Source organism: Stegostoma tigrinum, chromosome 22 (genome assembly GCF_030684315.1).
Source record: "Stegostoma tigrinum isolate sSteTig4 chromosome 22, sSteTig4.hap1, whole genome shotgun sequence".
NCBI lineage: Eukaryota > Metazoa > Chordata > Chondrichthyes > Orectolobiformes > Stegostomatidae > Stegostoma > Stegostoma tigrinum.
In genome coordinates, this window is record NC_081375.1 from 13,946,291 (window position 1) to 13,966,942 (window position 20,652).

The 20,652-nt window shown below is 42.1% G+C and overlaps 1 protein-coding gene across 1 annotated transcript in view; it reads right to left on the reverse strand.

Moving 5' to 3' along the window:
- The window catches only part of rptor (regulatory associated protein of MTOR, complex 1), a 384,600-nt gene that overhangs the window by 123,627 nt on the left and 240,321 nt on the right, over positions 1-20,652 (reverse strand). The window contains exon 20 of the mRNA XM_048554896.2: positions 20,086-20,244. Within this exon, the coding sequence (XP_048410853.1) occupies positions 20,086-20,244 (159 nt within the window). The remainder of the gene's footprint in view (positions 1-20,085; positions 20,245-20,652) is intronic.

The window sequence follows — 20,652 nt, forward strand, 5'->3', positions numbered from 1 at the left end:
CTGCAGACTAAACATGTTTTGCAAAAAGAACTCATGCAAATTATTCCAATTAACAACGTCATGTATGGTGGTATTAACATACATTTAAGCATTATGGCTTTTGATACCTTTGTCAAACTTTACATGCGCTACACATGGTATTTATAAACATCACAAACATTTATTTGTAATTATTTACCAGCATTTCTAAGCAAATTAGAAATCAATGAACCCTCCAAATCATACACCATTCTGATTTAGAACTATATTGTTGATCCTGCACTGGATCAAACCGTACAATTCCCTTCCTGGTAGTACTACACGTAGCAACACTTTAACGACTGTAGTACTCCAAGAAAACAATACCACCAGCTCCTTCAGAGGAATTAGGAATGAGCAATAAAGACAGGGATAGCGAAAAATGCCTGTAAAAAATGTTAGCATTTTACAGCATTCCAAAACAGTTTGATACTTCTTGTAATACAAAGTGCTGGAGAAATTTTAAAAGACTTGTGGTGTTGGTGGAGGGAAGCACAGTTAATGTTGCAAATCAACTATTACTCAATATGATTTAAACTTCTCTCTCCACCAATGCCTCCAGATCTTCTGAGTTTTTACAATCTTCCAACATTAGCAGCATTTTGCTTCTGTAAGTTTTCTTAGCCCATTTGAGGGCCAAGTATGAAAAAAATGAATTACATAATAAATGCGTGGAGAAGCAATTGACTTTGAATTTTTGTTTTGAGACACAAGTCGATGGTCATGGATGTTTCCTGGCCCCTTTTTAGTAGATAGCTGAGTTGCAGTTTGGATGTCTAGAAAGTTAGAATGAAACAAGTCTTTCATCCTGCATTATCAACTAGATCATTGCTCAAATATATAAATCCTGCACCCTTTGAACAAGGTGATACTTTCATGTTTCTTTATGAAGCAACATAAAAGTGCTCAGTTCTGATCAAATCCAAACATCAATGAAGGATAGTTCTTACACTTGCTTCTTGATTAGCAATGCAATCATCACTTAAAATCTGCATTGTTGGTTTCTTTGCAGATTGTGACAGCAAACTTTAATGAGTCCATTGCCCATACAAAAGGTAGGCATGAAATAGAGTCTATAAGCATGAGGCTGGAAAAGCAAGGCAGGTCAAACAACATCAGAGCAGGAAAGACAACATTTCAGGCCAAAACCCTTCGTCAGGACCAAAGCGTCTACTTTCCTGCTCCTCTGATGCTGTCTGACCTGCTGTGCTTTTCCAGCCTCATACCTACAAGCTCTGGGTTCTGGTATCTTCAGTCCCCATTGTCCCTAAATAGACATGAAATAACTACGTATACAGAGTCAGGTCAACAACGAAAATGTTGTTTTTCCAATGTTTTCCTCTTTCTGCAGGCATTCTCTTTTGCTGTAGTAGAACTTGAGACTGTGGCCAGTTACTTATTGTATGCCAAAATCACAAGACAGTCATTTTGAACAGAGCTGGAGGAGGGGGGGGGGGGGGGGGGAGAGAGAGAGAGAGGAGGAGAGAAGAGAGGGAGAGGGAGACCGAAGGGTTTCTCTACTGTAGACACCAAAAGGCACAGGAGCAGAAACAGGCTATTAAGCCCATCAAATATGTTCCACCATGAAATGGGATCATGGCTGATCTGATCATCCTCAAGTCCACTTTCCTACCTTTCTCCCATAATCCTCAATCCTACAATGATTGAAAAGATGTGTATCTCAGCCCTGAACATTTTCAGATACTTAAGTCTTTACAGACCTCTGCAGTGAAGAATCCCAGATTCCCTATCCTCAGGAGATGATATGCTTCACCAGTCTTAAGTTTGTCTAAAATTACATTTGTTTGAAAAAGTAATCATTCCTGGGACCTGAACATCACTGACTGGCACAGCATTTATTGCCCATCTCTAATTGCCCACAAGGCTTTTAAGATTCAACCATATTGCTGTTGGTGTCAAGTCATTTGTAGGCCAGAACAGGTAAGGATAGCAAACTTCATACGCTAAAAGACATTAATGAACCAGATGGGGTTTTCCTGACAATTGACAGTGGTTTCATGATTATTAGACTCTCAATTCCAGATTTATTTTTTACTGAATTTAAATTCTATTACCTTCCATGGTAGGATTCAAACTCAGGTTCTCAGATTATTACCTGGGTTTCTAGGTTAACAGTCCAGCACTGACACTACCAGGCTATTACCACCCACAATGGGTGAGCCCTTACTTTGAAATTATGCCCACTGGACCTAGGCTCTCCTACAAAGGGAAACAACCTCTCTGCATCTGATCCATCAAGTCCCCAAAGAGTCTTTATGTTTCAATAGGGTCATCCCTTAGTCCGTTCAACTCCAATGAATACAGACCCAACCTAATCAAACTCGCCTCATAACACAGTTCCTCCATATCTGAGAACAACCTAGTGACCTTCTCCAGGCTACTGTCAATGCCAGTATATCCTTCCTCAGAGAAAGAGAGAGGCACTAAACTGTTCACAGTATTCCAGTTGTGGTCTCACTGGTGCCTTGTACAGTTTTAGCAAACCCTCCTACTTTTATATGCCCTTTGAAATAAAGGCTGACAGTCCATTTGCTTTCCCTATTACCTGCTTAACTTGGAAGCTAACTCTGAGATTTATGGACAATGATTCCTAAATCTCTCTGCCTTGTAGCTTTCTGCAGTCTTTTTCCATTTAAATACTCCGCTCCTATATTCATGCAAAACCTAGAATTTTCCCATATAAATGTTCCACCTGCCAAGTTTCTGTCCACTTGCTCCATTTATCTATACTCCTCTGTGAACTTTGTGTCATCCTTAGTACTTGCCTTCTCATTTATTTTTTGTGTCATCTGCAAACTTGGTTCTTATCTGAGTCATGAATGTTGGTAAATACTTGTACTCCAGCACTGATCCCTGTGGGACTCCACTAGTTACAGGCTGCCATCCTGAAAATGATTCCCCTCCCCCGCCTTTCCAAACTGCCTTCCATCAGTTAGCCAATTCTCTATCTATGCTAACGTACTAATTTCAACACCACACGCTCTTATTAAGTAGTCTAAGGTATGGTACCTTATCAAATGCCTTAAGGAAATCCAAATACATTACATTCACTACTTTCCCCATATCTATTCAACTTGTCACCTCCTCAAAGAATTCTAATAAATTTGCCAAGCATGATTTCCCCTTCATGATCATATATAATATTTTTAGATATTATGCTGTCATATCAATAGTGAACCAAACTATTTCCCATTAATAGACAGGAGCAAACTGATCCGTTGTTACCGGATTTTACCTGTCTCCTTCCCTTTTTGAATAAAGGTGTTACGTTTGTAATTTTCTGACTCTCTGGGCCTTTTCCAGAATCCAAGGAGAGCTGGAAGATGACCACTGGTGCATGGACTACCTCTAGCTACATCTTTCAATATCCTAGGATGCATCCCATTAGGTCCGTGAACTTACTGGTCTTTGGCCCCATGAGTTTCTCCAGAGTCTCTTTTTTGTAATAGTTATTATATTTCCTTCCTTGTCTACTTTTGCCCCTTGATAATTTTATACTTGTGGAATGCTACATTATCTTCCACTGTTAAGTCTGGTATTTATTCAACTACTCTGCCATTTCCTGGTTGGCCATTATTTTTTGAGCCTTGCTCTCCAAGAATTCTACGCTCACTTTGGTCTCTATCTTCATTTTTAGATATCTGAAGAAGTTCTGCGCTGTCTGTCGATATTATTTGCAACTTCTCTTTTGTTTTGGTCATCTTTTGTTGATATTTACAACTTACCCAATCCCGTGACTTCCCACCAATCTTTGCCACTTTGTAATTTTCTCTTTCAATTTGATACTTCAATTGTCCAGTTCACCACGTTTAGCTTATCACCTTCCCGGAATTCTTCGTTGTCACTTAGAAATATCTTTGTTATGAATTGTGAACATTTTCTTAAATATCTGTCAACAAAGTCAGGAGAAAATATGGCACCTAATCATGTTCACAAATATCAAACTTACCACCTGGGATCAGAGCTAGTGATCAGGTTTTTACATGTATAGGTTAGAACTGTCAGAGGAAAGTGTATTATCTGAACTGCTGTCACAGCCAAAATGAGCTACAGTACAGATCAAGCCCAAATAGGTTAACACCATGACGTAACTCTGCATTCATACAGCTAGCCACAAACGGAGGACAGAGGTTTGCTAAAAGTAGTTCATTTACTCGAACTAAACACATACTTTGAGTTGGAATTCACACGTGAAAGTGGCATGTCTGAGGTCAACTGCTGGTAACTAGCTTTTTCCAATTATTGTACTTTAATTAACATAACTGTCCAAATCTACAGCAAACACAATTCTTCAACTACTGTGGTTTGGGATCTCCTGCTCTATTCTTAAGGACACAGTAGAAATAAAATATGCTTCCTTGGCATTAGTAAAGCTTTTAAGTATTTGGAGATAGAAACAGCCTCTTCACTGCTAAAGGACAGATGGTCTTGAAAGGAGGATAATTATGTAAGACTGAAAGGAACACTTTTCGTGTCATCACCCTATATTGGCAAAGGATGAGAAGAACAAGAACAAAGTTAGACTGTGATATAAATCCAAAGGCGTATTTAGCTTGGCTTACTGTGCTTGCATCGTAACACCATTTACATCTTTTGTAGACATGTCTTGTGCTTCTTGTCCCATTACCATTCCCTTTTACCCAGATCAAAAAAATCTGTTTAATCCCTGAGAAAGTAAGAACGGCTGATGTTGGAGAATTTAATCCCTGGTGTTTCTTTTTCCATTCTATCTTCTATTCGCATACAACCCATCGGATCTCCAACGTTTCATAGTTTTATGGATCTGTTCATTGGCCTCAAAGATCAACTCTGTTGCTCTCTCCACTAATACTGCCTCAGCTGGTGAGGATTGCCAGCAGTTCTTGATTAAGTGAGTTTTGTTGACTTGTTGCACACACACTATCAGTATGCACAACTGGAAATTTCCTTTGTGTTCATGAGTGAGACGAAACAATTAATTTTTACCTGCAAATGCATATAGAAACTTCTTCGATAATCTAAATGGGCATTAAAAGTTTTTTTTTCCCTGCAGGTCTTGAAGTCTGTGGTAACAATCGGAATAAACTTTGTTTAAGAGGCTTTTTTAAGTGAAGCTGACTGTAGGATGCCCCTGCAAAAGCCAGGTGAGTTGCACCAGTATGGTAATGAGGAATTTGAGACAACTCCCCAAATGAACAAGCTGAAGTGTTCCTAGACAAGTTCTTTTTGAAATAAATAGCACCTCATTTGGTACTGTAAGCAGATATTTAAGACTTGTTAGCATTATTTAATTCTGTTTGAGTTTGCTTGAAGCAGCAACAAAAGAGCTCCAAACCAACAACAGTAAAGACAAGATAATAAAATGTGAGGCTGGATGAACACAGCAGGCCAAGCAGCATCTCAGGAGCACAAAAGCTGACGTTTCGGGCCTAGACCCTTCATCAGAGAGGGGGATGGGGGGAGGGAACTGGAATAAATAGGGAGAGAGGGGGAGGCGGACCGAAGATGGAGAGTAAAGAAGATAGGTGGAGAGGGTGTAGGTGGGGAGGTAGGGAGGGGATAGGTCAGTCCAGGGAAGACGGACAGGTCAAGGAGGTGGGATGAGGTTAGTAGGTAGCTGGGGGTGCGGCTTGGGGTGGGAGGAAGGGATGGGTGAGAGGAAGAACCGGTTAGGGAGGCAGAGACAGGTTGGACTGGTTTTGGGATGCAGTGGGTGGGGGGGAAGAGCTGGGCTGGTTGTGTGGTGCAGTGGGGGGAGGGGACCAGCCCAGTTCATCCCCTCCCCCCACTGCACCACACAACCAGCCCAGCTCTTCCCCCCCACCCACTGCATCCCAAAACCAGTCCAACCTGTCTCTGCCTCCCTAACCGGTTCTTCCTCTCACCCATCCCTTCCTCCCACCCCAAGCCGCACCCCCAGCTACCTACTAACCTCATCCCACCTCCTTGACCTGTCCGTCTTCCCTGGACTGACCTATCCCCTCCCTACCTCCCCACCTACACCCTCTCCACCTATCTTCTTTACTCTCCATCTTCGGTCCGCCTCCCCCTCTCTCCCTATTTATTCCAGTTCCCTCCCCCCATCCCCCTCTCTGATGAAGGGTCTAGGCCCGAAACGTCAGCTTTTGTGCTCCTGAGATGCTGCTTGGCCTGCTGTGTTCATCCAGCCTCACATTTTATTATCTTGGAATCTCCAGCATCTGCAGTTCCCATTATCTCTAACAGTAAAGACAATCTACCTTTCACCTTGACATTAAATGGTGTTACCGTCACTAAAATGTCCCCCTCTCAATAGCCTGGAGGTTATCATTGACCAGAAACTCAACTGGGCTCACCACAAACACAATGACTACAAAAGCAGGTTAGCTCATCACCTGACTCCCCAGAGCTCGTCTACCAACCATAAGGTACAAGTCAGGAGTATGATGGAATATTCCCAACTTGCCTGGATGTGTTCAGCCCCAACAACACTCAAGTCGTTTGACACCATCCAGCGCAAAGCAGCCTGCATGATTGGCACCACATCCACAAGCATCCACTCCCTCCGTCACCGACACTCGGTAGCAGCAGTGGGTACCATCTACAAGGTGCACTGCACGAATTCACCAAAGATCCACAGACAGCACCTTCCAAACACATGACCACTTCCACTCAGAAAGACATGGGTATATATGGGAACACTACTTTCAGGATCCCCTCCAAGCTACTCACCATCCCAACTTGGAAATATATCACCATTCCTTAACTGTCGCTGTATCAAAAACCTGGTATTCTCTGCCTAAAGACATTGTGGGTCAATTTTACAGCAGTGAACTCCAATGGTTCAAGAAGTCAACTCATCACCACCTTCTTGAGGGCAACTAGGGATGGGCAATAAATGCTGGTCAGCCAGCGATGTCCACGTCCCACAAATGAATAAATTTTTAAAAAGCCAAAAGAGCAGAAATAGGCTATTTGGTCCATTGAGTCTACTGTGCCAATCAATCATGGTTTCTCAACACTATTCTCCTGTCTTTCCCTGTGACCTGGCCTTCACAGCCCTCTGAGGCAATCAAGTGCACACATTAACCATCCTCTAGATGAAGAAATTTCTCCTCATCTCAGTATTAAGGAGTTGCCCCTCCATTCTGAGCGTGTGCCCTTGGGTCTTAGTTCCTACTGTTGGTGAAAACACCTTCTCCACGTGTACTCTATCAAGTCTCTCATTATTCTGTAAGTTTTAATGGAGGCCTTCCCTCCACCCCGCCAAATCCTTCTAAACTCAGAATACAGATCCAGAATTCTTAACCACTCCTCATACAATCAGTCTTTCATCTCAGGTATCATTCTTGTAAACCTCCTCTGGACCTCTTCCATCTCCAGCACATCCTTCCTTCAGAGGCAGGGCCCAAAACTGCTCACAATATTCCAAATGCGGTTTGACCAAAGCCTTCTGCAGCCTCAGCAGCACACCTTGCATTCTAGCCCATCTTGAAACCAACTGAACCTGCACTTTAACCTTATGAGAATCCTGAACTAGGACTCCTAAGTGGCTTTGTGCTTCAGATGTTCAAAGCCTTTCCCTGGTTAGAAAATAGTCCACACCTCTATCCTTTCTACTAAAGTGCATAGCCTCCCACTGTCCCACAGTGTATTCCATCTGCCACTTCTTTCCAAGCTCCTAGCCTGCCCCAAGTCCTTCTGTGGTCTCCCTACTTTCTCAATGTTATCAATCTCTCCACCTCTTAGCCTCATTTATAAATTTAGGAACAATGCCTATGTTCCTTTGTCTAGATCATTAATGCATAACATGAATAGTTGTGCTCCCAACAGGAATCCCTGTGGAACTCCACTAGTCACCAGCTGCCATCCTGAAAAAGATCTCGTTATCCCCACTCTGCCTTCTGCCAGGCAGCCAATCCTCTATCCATGCCTGTAGCTCGTCTCGAACAAGCAGCTCCCTGTGTAGCACTGTGCTAAAGGCCTTCTGAAATTCTAACTTGATCACTTCCATGGACTCTTCCTTGTCTAATTCACTCATCACCTCATCAAAAATTTAACTGATTTGTCAGGCATGACCTCCACTTGATGAAGCTGTGCTGACTCAACTGCACTTGTGCACTTCCAAGCACTCCACAATCTCATCCTTAATAATGGGCTCTACCTTCTTACCAACAGCTGAAGTCAGGCTTACCACCTATAGCTACCTGCCTTCTGTCTCCCTCCCTTCTTAAAACAGGGGCTGCGACATTAGCCATTTTCTCATCGTCTGGGAACCTCCATAACTCCAGTGATTCCTAAAGATCAGCAGCAATGCCTCTTCAGTCTCCTCAGTTATCTCCTTCAGGCCTCCGGGGTATAGTCCATCACGTCTGGGTGATTTATCCACCTGCAGGCCTTTCAACTTCTCCAGCACCTTCTCCTTACTGTTCATCACTAAACTCTCAAACAAAGAACAAAGAAAATTACAGCACAGGAACAGGCCCTTTGGCCCTCCAAACCTGCGCCGATCGAGATCCTCTGTCTAATGTGTCATCTATTTTCTAAGGGTCTGCGTCCATTTGCTCCCCGCCCATCTATGTACCTGTCCAGATATATCTTAAAAGACGCTAACGTGTCTGCGTCTACCACCTCCGCTGGCAACGCGTTCCAGGCACCCACCACCCTCTGTGTAAAGAGCTTTCCACGCATATCTCCCTTAAACTTTCCTCCTCTCACTTTGAACTCACGACCCCTAGTAAGTGAGTCCCCGACTCTGGGGGGGAGAAAGCTTTTTGCTATCCACCCTGTCTATACCCCTCATGATTTTGTAGACCTCAATCAGGTCCCCCCCTCAATCTCCGTCTTTCTAATGAAAATAATCCTATCTACTCAACCTCTCTTCATAGCTGGCACCGTCCATACCAGGCAGCATCTTGGTGAACCTCCTCTGCACCCTCTCCAAAGCGTCCACATCCTTTTGGTAATGTGGCGACCAGAACTGTACGCGGTACTCTAAATGTGGCCGAACCAAAGTCTTATACAACTGTAACATGACCTGCCAACTCTTGTACTCAATACCCCGCCCAATGAAGGAAAGCATGCCATATGCCTTCTTGACCACCCTATTGACCTGCTTGGTCATCTTCAGGGAACAATGGACCTGAACACCCAGATCTCTCTGTTCATCAATTTTTCCTAGGACTTTTCCATTTACTGTATAGTTCGCCCTTGAATTAGATCTTCCAAAATGCATCTCCTGTATTTTTCCTCCCCTGACCCCCCACACCCCATCTCTTGAAGTTCTGGTACATTGCTGACATCTTCCACTCCAAAGCTCAAAATTTTGAAGCTCATCATAGTTCCAGAGACTGTGGTAGTGGTATCATGTCCCTTGTCACACACTTCACCTGACAAACTATTAATTTAAGAACTTTCAGTTCTCATAGCAATTCAATGGAAGACAGTGATTCTTGACGAGAGCTGAAATAAGTTGCAGGAGTTAGAGAAATTCTGTTTATTTGTTCATTCATTAAAAATCTCTGCCGTCTGAATTCTTAGGAGCCATACAATGTGGAAAGACAGCAAAAACAATATTGATGGATGTCACAGAATCATAGATTTCCTACAGTGCAGATAAAGGCCACTCAGCCCATCAAGCCTGCACCGACATTCTGAAGAACATCCCAACTATCCACTCCTCGTCCCCTGCACTGCCCTACCCTATTGCCATAACCCTGTATTCCACACAGCTAATCCACATAGTAATCAGTCAGCAGGGCAAACCCACCTAACCTACACAGCTTTGGACTGCGGAAGGAAACCAGAGCATCCGGAGAAAATCCGTGCTGACGCAGGGAGAATGGGAAAACTCCCACAGACAGTTGCCCGAGGTTGGAATTAAACTCAGGTTCCAGGCACTGAGAGGCAGTAGTGTTAACCACCAAACCGTCCTTAACTAATTGAGAATAAAGCAAAACTGAAAGCAGTGACAAAATCATTTCTAGGGGGAAGAGGCCTAGTAATCAGGAGGACACAGGTTTAAAGTGGCTGGCAAAAGAATAAGTTAGTTCTGTGAGAAAGATTCCTTTTTCTTTTAATTAACAATTTGTGGCATTTGGAATGCACACCCTGAAATAGGCGAAAGGTGACAAAAAAATTCAAAAAGGAAAAATGCACAGGTGTGCATGGGCAAAACTGCCCGTTGTGCTGAGACATTCCCTTTTTGAACGAATGTAAACCTACCACAGGATAGCTGAAGACGGTTGCTTGCATTATTTGAAGACCTGCTAAGTTTCTGAGTGCCCTCATCATTGTTTCTACACAAGGATTAACAGAGCTCTAATGTCTTTGAATCAGAGTGTCACGATTCATATCCCAAAATGGGCACAAAATCTGGTCGGTACTATGTGACCACTTCGCAAAGAAGCTTTAAATCCCAAGTCATGAATGTAAAATAGAAACAGTAGTGATCTCAACACCAAGTACTGGAATGCTTCATTTAATGGTTTTCTTTCCAATTCTCACCACTTCAAAGAGTACTCATTATTCACTATCCTCCAGATAATTTCTTACCCATTCCCAGGGATTGCCCTGAACCATTACAACTTTTCATTTAAACAACAGCCTTCCTCTGTTGCATTTTTCAAAGTCAAAGTACATCATGGCTTCAGTATTTTCACAGTCTGCTCATACTGTCACTTTCTCAAAGTTGTTGAGAAATGAGTTCATGTCAGCTGTTTATTTACACAGATTATCAATTACAATTTGTGTTTGACAGTGACAATAATGAATCTGCAGTCACCTGCACCTCTTATGAGTGTCATGTGAGCCTGTTTCCAGCCTGATATTACCCTACTACCCAATGAATGTTAAATATGAATAAACCCACATTTTGCATTGCATATCACAACCTCAGGACTTTGCAAAGGATCTCATGGGAAGTACATTTTATATGTAGCCATTGTTACAATGTTGGGAAACAAACAGCAAATTTGGTACAGCAAGGTCACCTAATGAATGAGATAAACAGAGACTCTTTCTTATTAGGTTTGATGAAGAAAGTATACGGAAGAGGACAGCCAGATAACTGTCCAGTTCATGGCTTGAATAGTGCATTGGAATGTTTTACGACCAACTCAGAGGACAGATGGATCTTGCAACACTCCGGGGAGTGCCTTTTCCGAGTCTTTACATCACTCGTCGATGTTTGTGTACTCTCTAGCATCACCACAGACCAAGGAGCAGGTGATACTGGTGTTATATGAGGCTGGTTGTTATCGTCATTATCAGCGGGGCCCGACTGATGTTACTGGCAAATTTGTCGGTATTATGTCTCGGTGGAGGATCTTACCTCACTGTTTGTGGTTTTTGCTCACTTGTCACTGAAGAGTTGTAAGAGTTCGAGTGTCAGTGACAGAGTGAGTCTTGATGTCTTTTGGTCAAATGGGTCATATCTCTCGATGCCGAGGAATTTCATGAGGCGGTTATTCATATCCAGCCACTTGCCTCGTGCGCCCATCACGAAGCCAAAGTATCTGGGCACCACGCCTCCCGTCAATTCCGTGACCTTGGCATTTAGGTGTTTATACTTTTCCTCTTTCTCACGCCATGCTGTTTCCAGTGCTTTACTGTCATTTTCGTACCGCACTGTGACATCTACGAGCGCGATCTTCTGGTCTTTTCTAAATATGAGATCGGGTTTCCATAGGGAACCGTGTTTGTCAAACAGTCTGGGCTCCGCATACGATGTCCAGCCGTACTTACTGACGTGTTTCTGCAACCGGTCAGCGATCTTGTTATGGCGTTTGATCCGTACGTTTTTAACGAATGGGCAGCATCTGGAGATGTGTGATATGGTCTTGTTTGCCATCTCACACCTACGGCATAATTTGTTTCTGTTCGGCCTACCTCTAGATAATGTGGTTCTTGTCGGGTATAGATTACACCGCAAGAGCAGGCTGTTAATAAATCTAGAGGATTTTTGTTGTACTCCGGCCTTGGTCCAAGAGTTAGAGATCTTGTCGTCTCTAAAGTACTGGATGCCTGGCCCTTGACATTCCAGCTTTTGCCATTTTTCGAATTCCCACTCCCTCCAGCCTGCATACCTATTGGGTGGTTTCGGTCGCCCCGCGTTTGCCTTCTGGAGTGCTGGCATCGTGTCCTGGATGTCAGTCGTCAGGTCTATTTCCCCCTCACTGTTGCCATGGCTGTTGGGTTGGAAATTTTCAATTTCCTTTAGGACCTTGAGTTCGCGCAGTCCCGCAACGGTCTCTGTGTTGCTCTCTCCTTTATATTGAAAGGAGGCCCGAATGACCACATCACTGGACATGTCTAGTGCCTCGCGTCTGCGGATAATCGCGGATGGTATTTGCACTTCGAGTTTTGGGACGCCTAGACCACCGTTCCTATTGCTAGCATATAGCATTCTGTCTGCGGTATGAGGTGGTAGGTGTAGGGATTCTTTGGTGGCGTTACGGATTATTTGGTCCAGCTTTACAAGAGTAGTCTGTGATGCTTCTGTCAGGATCAGATGGAAGTACAATCTGGGGATGACATGTACCTTTAGGATCTCCAACCATTGTCGTGGTCGGAGACGTGCTGCCTGTATTCCTTTAACCCAGGACTTAAGCTTCTCCTCCCACTCCCCTTCTGCCACACTTGCCCAGGTATTTCTCTGTGTCGCCTGGGGGTATGTAGGCTATGGATTCGTCCCGTAGCTTCCAGTTTGCGAAGTGATTGTACAAGAAGGTTTTCCTTTTAAACGTGAAGTAGAATCCCTTCGTCTTCGCTGTGTTAACACTGAGGCCTGTATGGTCACAGTATGCCTGGAGCAGCTTCAGGTTCCTAGCCATACCAGTGTGAGTGTCGCTTGGAAGGGCGATGTCATCCGCGAAGGCCAAGGTCGAGCATTTGACTCTTCTGCCGCCCAGGGGCATGGAGACCCCTGAGTTGGCCCTCTCCAGACAGATGGATCATTTTTTTTTTAAAAAGATGTAAAAACAAAGTGCATCTGATAATGCAGCATACTCTTGTTGTAATGAACTAAAATAGATTATATTCTCAAATCTCTAAGTGCAGCTTGAACCCACAACTTTCTGACTCAGGTGGGGTATCACTGAGTCAAGACTGAAAATGCTCATCAGTGCCTCACAGACCACTTCCTCAATCTTGCTCAGGATTCAAATAAAATATCTATTCATTTGTTTTACAGCCCTTTTGGGTGTCTTTAGCTTTCAACGTCATTCTTTTTATTGAATTTATTTGCTTAAGAGAGATTACTCATGCCTTTTATTGTGGACACTTGGGTACGATTAGTCATTCATAACATTGGTAATTGTGCGTCCAATCTCAACTTCAGGCCTGTTTATAGCCTTGAAGATCTTCATCCATTCTGACTTGTCTTACTACTTTATTAAAGAAGGAATTTTTATCATGTTCAGCTCTGTTTCTATTTCTTCTTATTCTCCTCTGAGAACTTTAAAAGTGCAGGAGGCCGGGTTCGTTAATGATTTCTTGTGGCTCGTGAATCCAGATCAAGATCATGATATAGTTTGATCATTTTTCTTCTCCTGGTCCCTTCCAATGGGCTGAGTGAACTTGGACATCCTCCTTATTTACAATTAATCTTCACTTCCCTGAAATCAGTTTCTTACTACACATTCTAAAGTTACTTTGATGAACATTTAGAATTAAAACAAATAATTGGAATAATTGACCATTACATAAACCAATAAAGATTAAACACAGAATGGTCCAGAAAAATCTTACATTGTCTCAGCAATAACTGTACACCACCATCAGCTACCTGATTTGAAATTAAAATCAGACAAAGTAATTATGAACAGGACAGCTGTTTTAATAATGATTTCTCTCACACTTCCATTGTTAGCACCTCTAATTGACATCACATTTTGCTGAAATCAAAATAGAAATGACAATAAATAGCAATTTCTTGTAAGCTTGTTTTTTTTTTAAAAAAAAGACTAGATCCTGCAACTATTTACTGCACTGTTATACATATGACAAATACATCTGAAAACCTACAAAGAATTGAAGTAAAATTAAATAATCCTTTACAGATATGGCATATTCTACTTTTGACAGGAGAGCAGAAAAAAATGTCCTTCTGAGATTGTGGAGCTTCTGTAGCAGTTTGCAATGTGCACATTTTGATATGGTGACTATACCATAAAAATTACAAAGTTCTCTTCGAAAAGGACAAAGCACAAGGCAACTTAAATTCTGATACTTTAGCCCTCTCTTTTGTTTTCACAGCAGAGGTTACAAACTGAATCTATCCGAAGATACATCGTTAAATGACCAAGCCAAAGGCAGTACAAACCTACAACATAAGTAACCTCAACTGCTAATGACAGGACAAATGCAAAGCAGCTTATAGCCCTTTTTTGAAGGTATTGTCAGTCTAGTACTTTGAAGCACAGGGTCAAAAATTTATTTTCCTGTCCATTTTGTGTGAGTTTCGTTAACAATTTAGCAAAGTGCTATTTATAGATTAAAAACAATTGTAAATAAAGGGCTTTAACAAAAACATTTCAGAATTTACCCCATGTAAATAAAATCCATTCCATGGCTATGAAGTGGAAAACTGGACCTTCAAAGTAAACGTAACAGGAAATTAACTGCCAGTTAACAATAGAAACTGGAGTACAAACTCCAGGCTGACACATCATGCCGTATTGACTGAGCACTACATTGATCTGAAAGAAAGCATCTCTGACAATGTTCAATCAAGGTTGTTGTCTCCCTTCTCAAGTGGGATGTGACATCCCATCGCATTATTCCACAGACAGCAGAAGAGTGCTCAAGGAAGTGGACAATATTTATCCCACAAAAAACAGTCCACCAAAAGATTATTTGATTATTACCTCAGCTGTTTGTGAGAGCATGCTGAGAGACAAATTGAGCACTCTCATGGGTGGGTGCAGCTCCAACAATGCTCAAGAAGCTCGACAACAAAGCAGCTCGCTTGAATGGAGCCACACCCACAGGCATCCACTCTCTCTACCACTAACGGCCAGTAGCAGAGGGTGCACTCTTTAGAAGATGCACTGCAGAAACTGGTCAAAGATCCTTAGATAGTACGTTCCAAACCCATGATTACTTCTGTTTAGAAATACGAGGGCAGCAGATATATAAGACGACCACCACCTGCAAATACCTTTGCCTCGGAAATATATATCTCCCCATTCCTTCACTTGTTGGGTCAAAATCTATGGGTCTACCGACAGCACATGGACTGCAGTGGTTCAGGAAGGTAGCATATCATCATCTTCTCAAGGACATCTAGGGACAGGCAATAAGTGCTGGCCAGCCAGCGACACTCTCATCCCATGAGTGAATTAAAGAAAAACTGATGTGATTTTCTTTCCCTCACATGAATTGTGACTACACTTCATAAGGTCAAACTGCACGGGGATTTTCTGAAGTTGCGAAGTGTTCCACTCAATTTTCAAAATGTTTCGACAACCCTTTCACAAGGGAAATAATGTATGAAGTATACTCAATGGTACCATGTTCTTTTCAGTGCTTATTCACACAATAATATTAAAATAATGCAACTTTTAAATTTAGAGTTTAACTGAAATATATTCTGCAGCAGCATAGGTGAAATAGGATCTTAGACTTTTAATAAACACGACTACCTATAAGAAGCCTTTTAGGTACCATTTTAAACAGCTTCTTTTGAAGAAGCATTATCTATTATCTTTATTCATAATACCACATTTCTTCTAATATCACTCATGGCAACTTACAAGCTATACAGAATTAATCCACACAAACATCAAGCCCACCGCTTCATTGTGATGGAGTTTCACAATGCTTTTAAAATTTCTACATTATGAAACATTAAGAAACATTTTCATTTCCATTACTTTGACCATATTTCTATGGGGTGTGCAAATTGCTGTACTAATTATCATGTGATCATTGAATTAGGTAGTCAATTTATCTCTCACCTATGTTAAAATGCAGGATACAGAGAAAGTTGTGATGGTTCTGGTCGAAGACATCATACATATCATTAAAATTAGGGAGCATGGTGAACAACATCGTGATACCTTAAAAATTAATCATCCCCTTCAGCAACGATCATTCAAACTGAGCCATCATATATTTTGCTATTAAATTAATAGGAGCCTGAGCTAACATATAGTAACCTTATATGCAATCCTGCTTTTATATTAAGTGAAGCCACATTCCCAGTCGTCCTAAGAAGTGGATTTTAAGTTTATTAAGCATTCAATCAACTTACAGCCACATTTGTAGTGTGGAGGCTGGAAATTAAGAAAGGATGACAGCTAAATTTGCCGAAATGAGAAATTATTCTTTTTCATAAGAATAAATGCCTCTGGGTCCTTTGCAAGCAATTTTCTCCTGTATCCTTCCCCTCAGTCTTTCCTTGCTGGAATACAATTTAACAAGTGTTCCAAAATCCTGCATATTTTTCTGACAGCCAAGAAAGCAGCTGTTAAACTGTGGAGGCATTCGACATCCAGGCACAGTGCAATGTAATCCCATCTCCAAACCTTTTCACCTCTCTATCATTCACTTCTTTTTTAAGATGCTGCTAAAACCTACCTCTGAACACCATATTTAGATCGTCTGTCCAATTACCACCAACTCTGGATATCTTTTTTGTCTGACTGTACTTGTGTGAAGCAATTTAAAATTTTTGGTACATTAAAGGCACTGTACAAGTTGTTTGGGATTCCAAGGTATGAGATCATTCTCACAGCTACTGGTCATTTCTCTCGTTTCACTCAGTTATGGTTGTCAACTATTGTACATCAACATCTACATCAACAGAACTGAGGTTCAGAGAGTGAACAGCATCAAGTTCCTTGAAGTGATGACAAGTGACCACTTTCCTGGACTTCCCACGTAAATGCAATAGTCAAGGAGGCATGATAATGCCTCTTCTTCCTTGGGCAGCTCAGGAAATTTGCCACGTCCATAAGGTTCCTCACCAACCTCTACAGATGAGCCACTGAAAACAAACTGTCCGAGTGCATAGTGGCCTGGTATGGAAACTGCTCTGCCCAGAACCGTAAGGAACTACAGAGAGTGGAGTGCACAGCCCAGACCATCATGGAAGCCAACCTTCTATCCATAGACTCTATTTACATGGCTCGCTGCTGTGGAAAGGTGGCCCACATCATCAAAGACCCATCACTCCCTGGTAATGACCTCCTGTGACCTTTTCCGTCAGGCTGAAAATACAGAAGCCTGAATACACGCACGAGCAGGTTTAGGAACAGCTTCTTTCCGGCCATTATCAGACTGCTGAATGGACTCTAGTCTCAAATAATGTAACCTGCAATATAACCTGTATGCCTCGAAGTCTTTTTGATCTGTACATCCTTTGCTCGCTGTGATCTGCCAGTACCGCTCATAATCAAAGCTTTTCATTGTATTTCTGTACACGTGACAATAAAATCAATCAAGCACCCTGAGTGAGGTCATGTACCGACTCACTACTCAAAGACAAAGCCATTCTGATGGAGGCTCACTGGACTCAAAACACAAACTCTGCATTCTCTACACAGATGCTTTCAGACCTGTTTCTCCAACAATTTCAATTTTTCTTCCAGATCTTCAGGATTCACAGTTCTACGTCTTGGTTTAGGTTGTGACACACTCTGATATACATTATGTGGCAATAGCATCTAACAGTGAATTAGGCGACAGGGTGAAAATGGAGCAACAGCCAACAACTGAATAGAAAATTTACTTACTACCGCAACAACTTACTTTAAGGATTGAATACCACGGACAACAGTCGAGTGTACTAATTCATAGATTAAACTTGCTTTGATCAGACTTTCTCAGCAACAAAACCCAAACAAACAGACAAAAAGGACCCAGAAACCATAACCACTCTCCCCTACATCAAAGACATTTCCGAAATGACTGCCAGACTACTCGGACCTCTTGGCATCAGGGTAGCCCACAAACCCACCAACACGCTAAAACAGCAGCTAATGAACTTAAAAGACCCGATACAGACAACAAGCAAAACGAACGTCATCTACAAAATACCTTGCAAGAACTGTGACAGACACGACATTGGACAAACAGGTAGAAAGCTAGCCACCAGGTTACATGAACATCAACTAGCCACAAAACGACATGACCCACTATCACTCGTATCCTTACATTACAGATGAAGGAGGACACCACTTTGATTGGGACAACACATCCATCCTAGGACAAGCCAAACAGAGACACACACGAGAATTCCTAGAGGCATGGCATTCCAACCGGAACTCCATCAACAAACACATTGATTTGGAGCCCATCTACCATCCTCTGAGGAAAAAGAACAGGAAAAGACATCACCAACACAGGAAATGACATCACTAACCCAAGGAAACCTAAACAGATAAACAGAAAGCGGGACATAACACCAGCAATTCGTCGGAGGCTCACTGATGATGTTACCTAGAATGGTGACGAAACGTCTGAAAACTAACCTTCCAGCTCAGCGAGCAAACTCACATCCAGAACCTCAACCTGAGCTACAAATCTTCTCAAAACCCGCTTGCTCAGGTGGAGCAAGCAGGCCACTGAACTTCCTGTAGCCAGTCATTTTAACACAGCGTCCTGCTAGCATGCCCACATGTCTGTCCTTGGCATACTGCAGTGCTCCTGTGAATCACAGAGTGAACTGGAGAAACAACATCTCATCTTCAGACTAGGCATTTTACAGCCTTCTGAACTTAATATTGAGTTCAACATCTTTAAATTGTGAACCATTTCTTCCTTAACTTTTAGCTTGTTATCATGTCCTCCTCTCCCCCACCCCCCCCCCTCCACATTCCAGTTACTGTCCTTTCAAGGCAGGCACAAAAAATACCATTGTTCTGCTATTCTCCACCAGTACCCGACACCCACTAACTCCACACACCCCCCCACCAAAACTATAATGTAAATGATGTCTCCTCGACACTACACTTCAGCTATGAAGAAGAGTTGTCTAGACCCAAAACGTTACATTGCTCTGTCTCCACGGATGCTGTCTGTCTTGCTGTGATCTCCAGCACTTGTTGCTTTCAGCAGATTCCAGATCTGCAGTAATGTGTTTCTACCAAATACATGCATATGGTCACAGAAATTTGAGGGTGCATACATGGATCAATGGTCGGCACAACATTGTGGGCTGAAGGGCCTGTTCTGTGCTGTACTGTTCTATGTTCTATTACTATTTGGGGTAGAATCTATAGTGAAGAATTGATTTCTGGGACTGACACATGGGCAGAGACTGGATTGGTTAGGGTATATTCACTGCACTTTAGCAGAACGAGATGAATATCCCACATAAATGTGTACAATTCCAAAAGGACTACATATGATAAACGTAGGGAAGATGTTCTCGATTATGAGGGAGTCCAGAAACATGGGTCACAGTTGAAGGAGGTGAGGTAGATCATTGAGGACTGAGAGGAGGAGAAATTTCTTTACCCAGAGAGTTCAGGGTCTATGGAATTCTTTGCCATAGAAAGCAGTTAAGGCCAAAACATTGAATGTTTTCAAGGAGGCATTAGAAATAGTTCTGAGAAAAAAGGGATTCCAACCTTGGGTGACTGTGTGGAGTTTGCACAATCTCCCCATATCTGCGTGGGTTTCCTCCAGGTGCTCTGGTTTCCTTCCACAGTCCAAAGATGTGCAGGATAGATGGATTGGCCATGCTAAATTGCCCTGTAGTGTCCAGGAATATGTAGGCCAGTTGGATTATTCATGAGAAATGCAGGGTGACAGGGATAGGGTCTGAGTCAGATGTTCTTCAGAGGGTCGGTGTTGACACGATGGGCTGAATGGCCTGCTTCTGCACTGTAGGAATTCTATTCTACTAATTAGAGAGACAGGAACAATGGATCGAGTTGAATAATCAGCCATGACCATGGCTGGTTCAGCAGGCTCAATGGGTTGAATAGCCTGCTCCTGCTCCTATTTTCCATGTTTCAATGTCTATACTTCACTGAAGGAGTATATTATTATTTAAATTTGACAAACCACCACAGAATTTAATGCTGGGAAAATAATTGAAAAGGTATTTCGTGAGAAATTCATATCCTGAAGTCTTACCTATTAATGAGTTCAAGGAGCTGTAGGAACTGACTCTCCTCATTTTATCTATGGTTTCAAATGAAAGGATGTACTCATCATTGTCAGGGCTTCCCAGGGTACTACTGGCACTACTGCTGGTGCTTAGATAGCCAGGAGAGAATGGGTTTGAACCACCGGCTGAAACAGAATAAAAACAAAGATTAAGAAGAATTAAATATCTTTAGCAACATCACATTTAAATACACCATTTCCTAGTAAGACCATCACAATTACATCCTCATCTCTACGGAGAAAATTATTGTAAAACGCATTTTTCAATCATTTATTGAAAAGCAAAATATGCTAATCTTCATAATGATTTGAGAACTTCAAGATTTAATTTTGGGTAATTTAAATAGAGTGGAAAATCTGATGGCTACAAATACGTGCTATCTCTTTCACCATTTAATTATAACACTATGTTTCCATCAGTTGCTCAAGACATAATTTTAGTCTTGCTTCATTTCTTTGCTTTAACCCTTTACGCCCTATCACAGCAAATCATCCCAAGGCATTGTTTTATATGTGCCCAAATCATCACTGTTT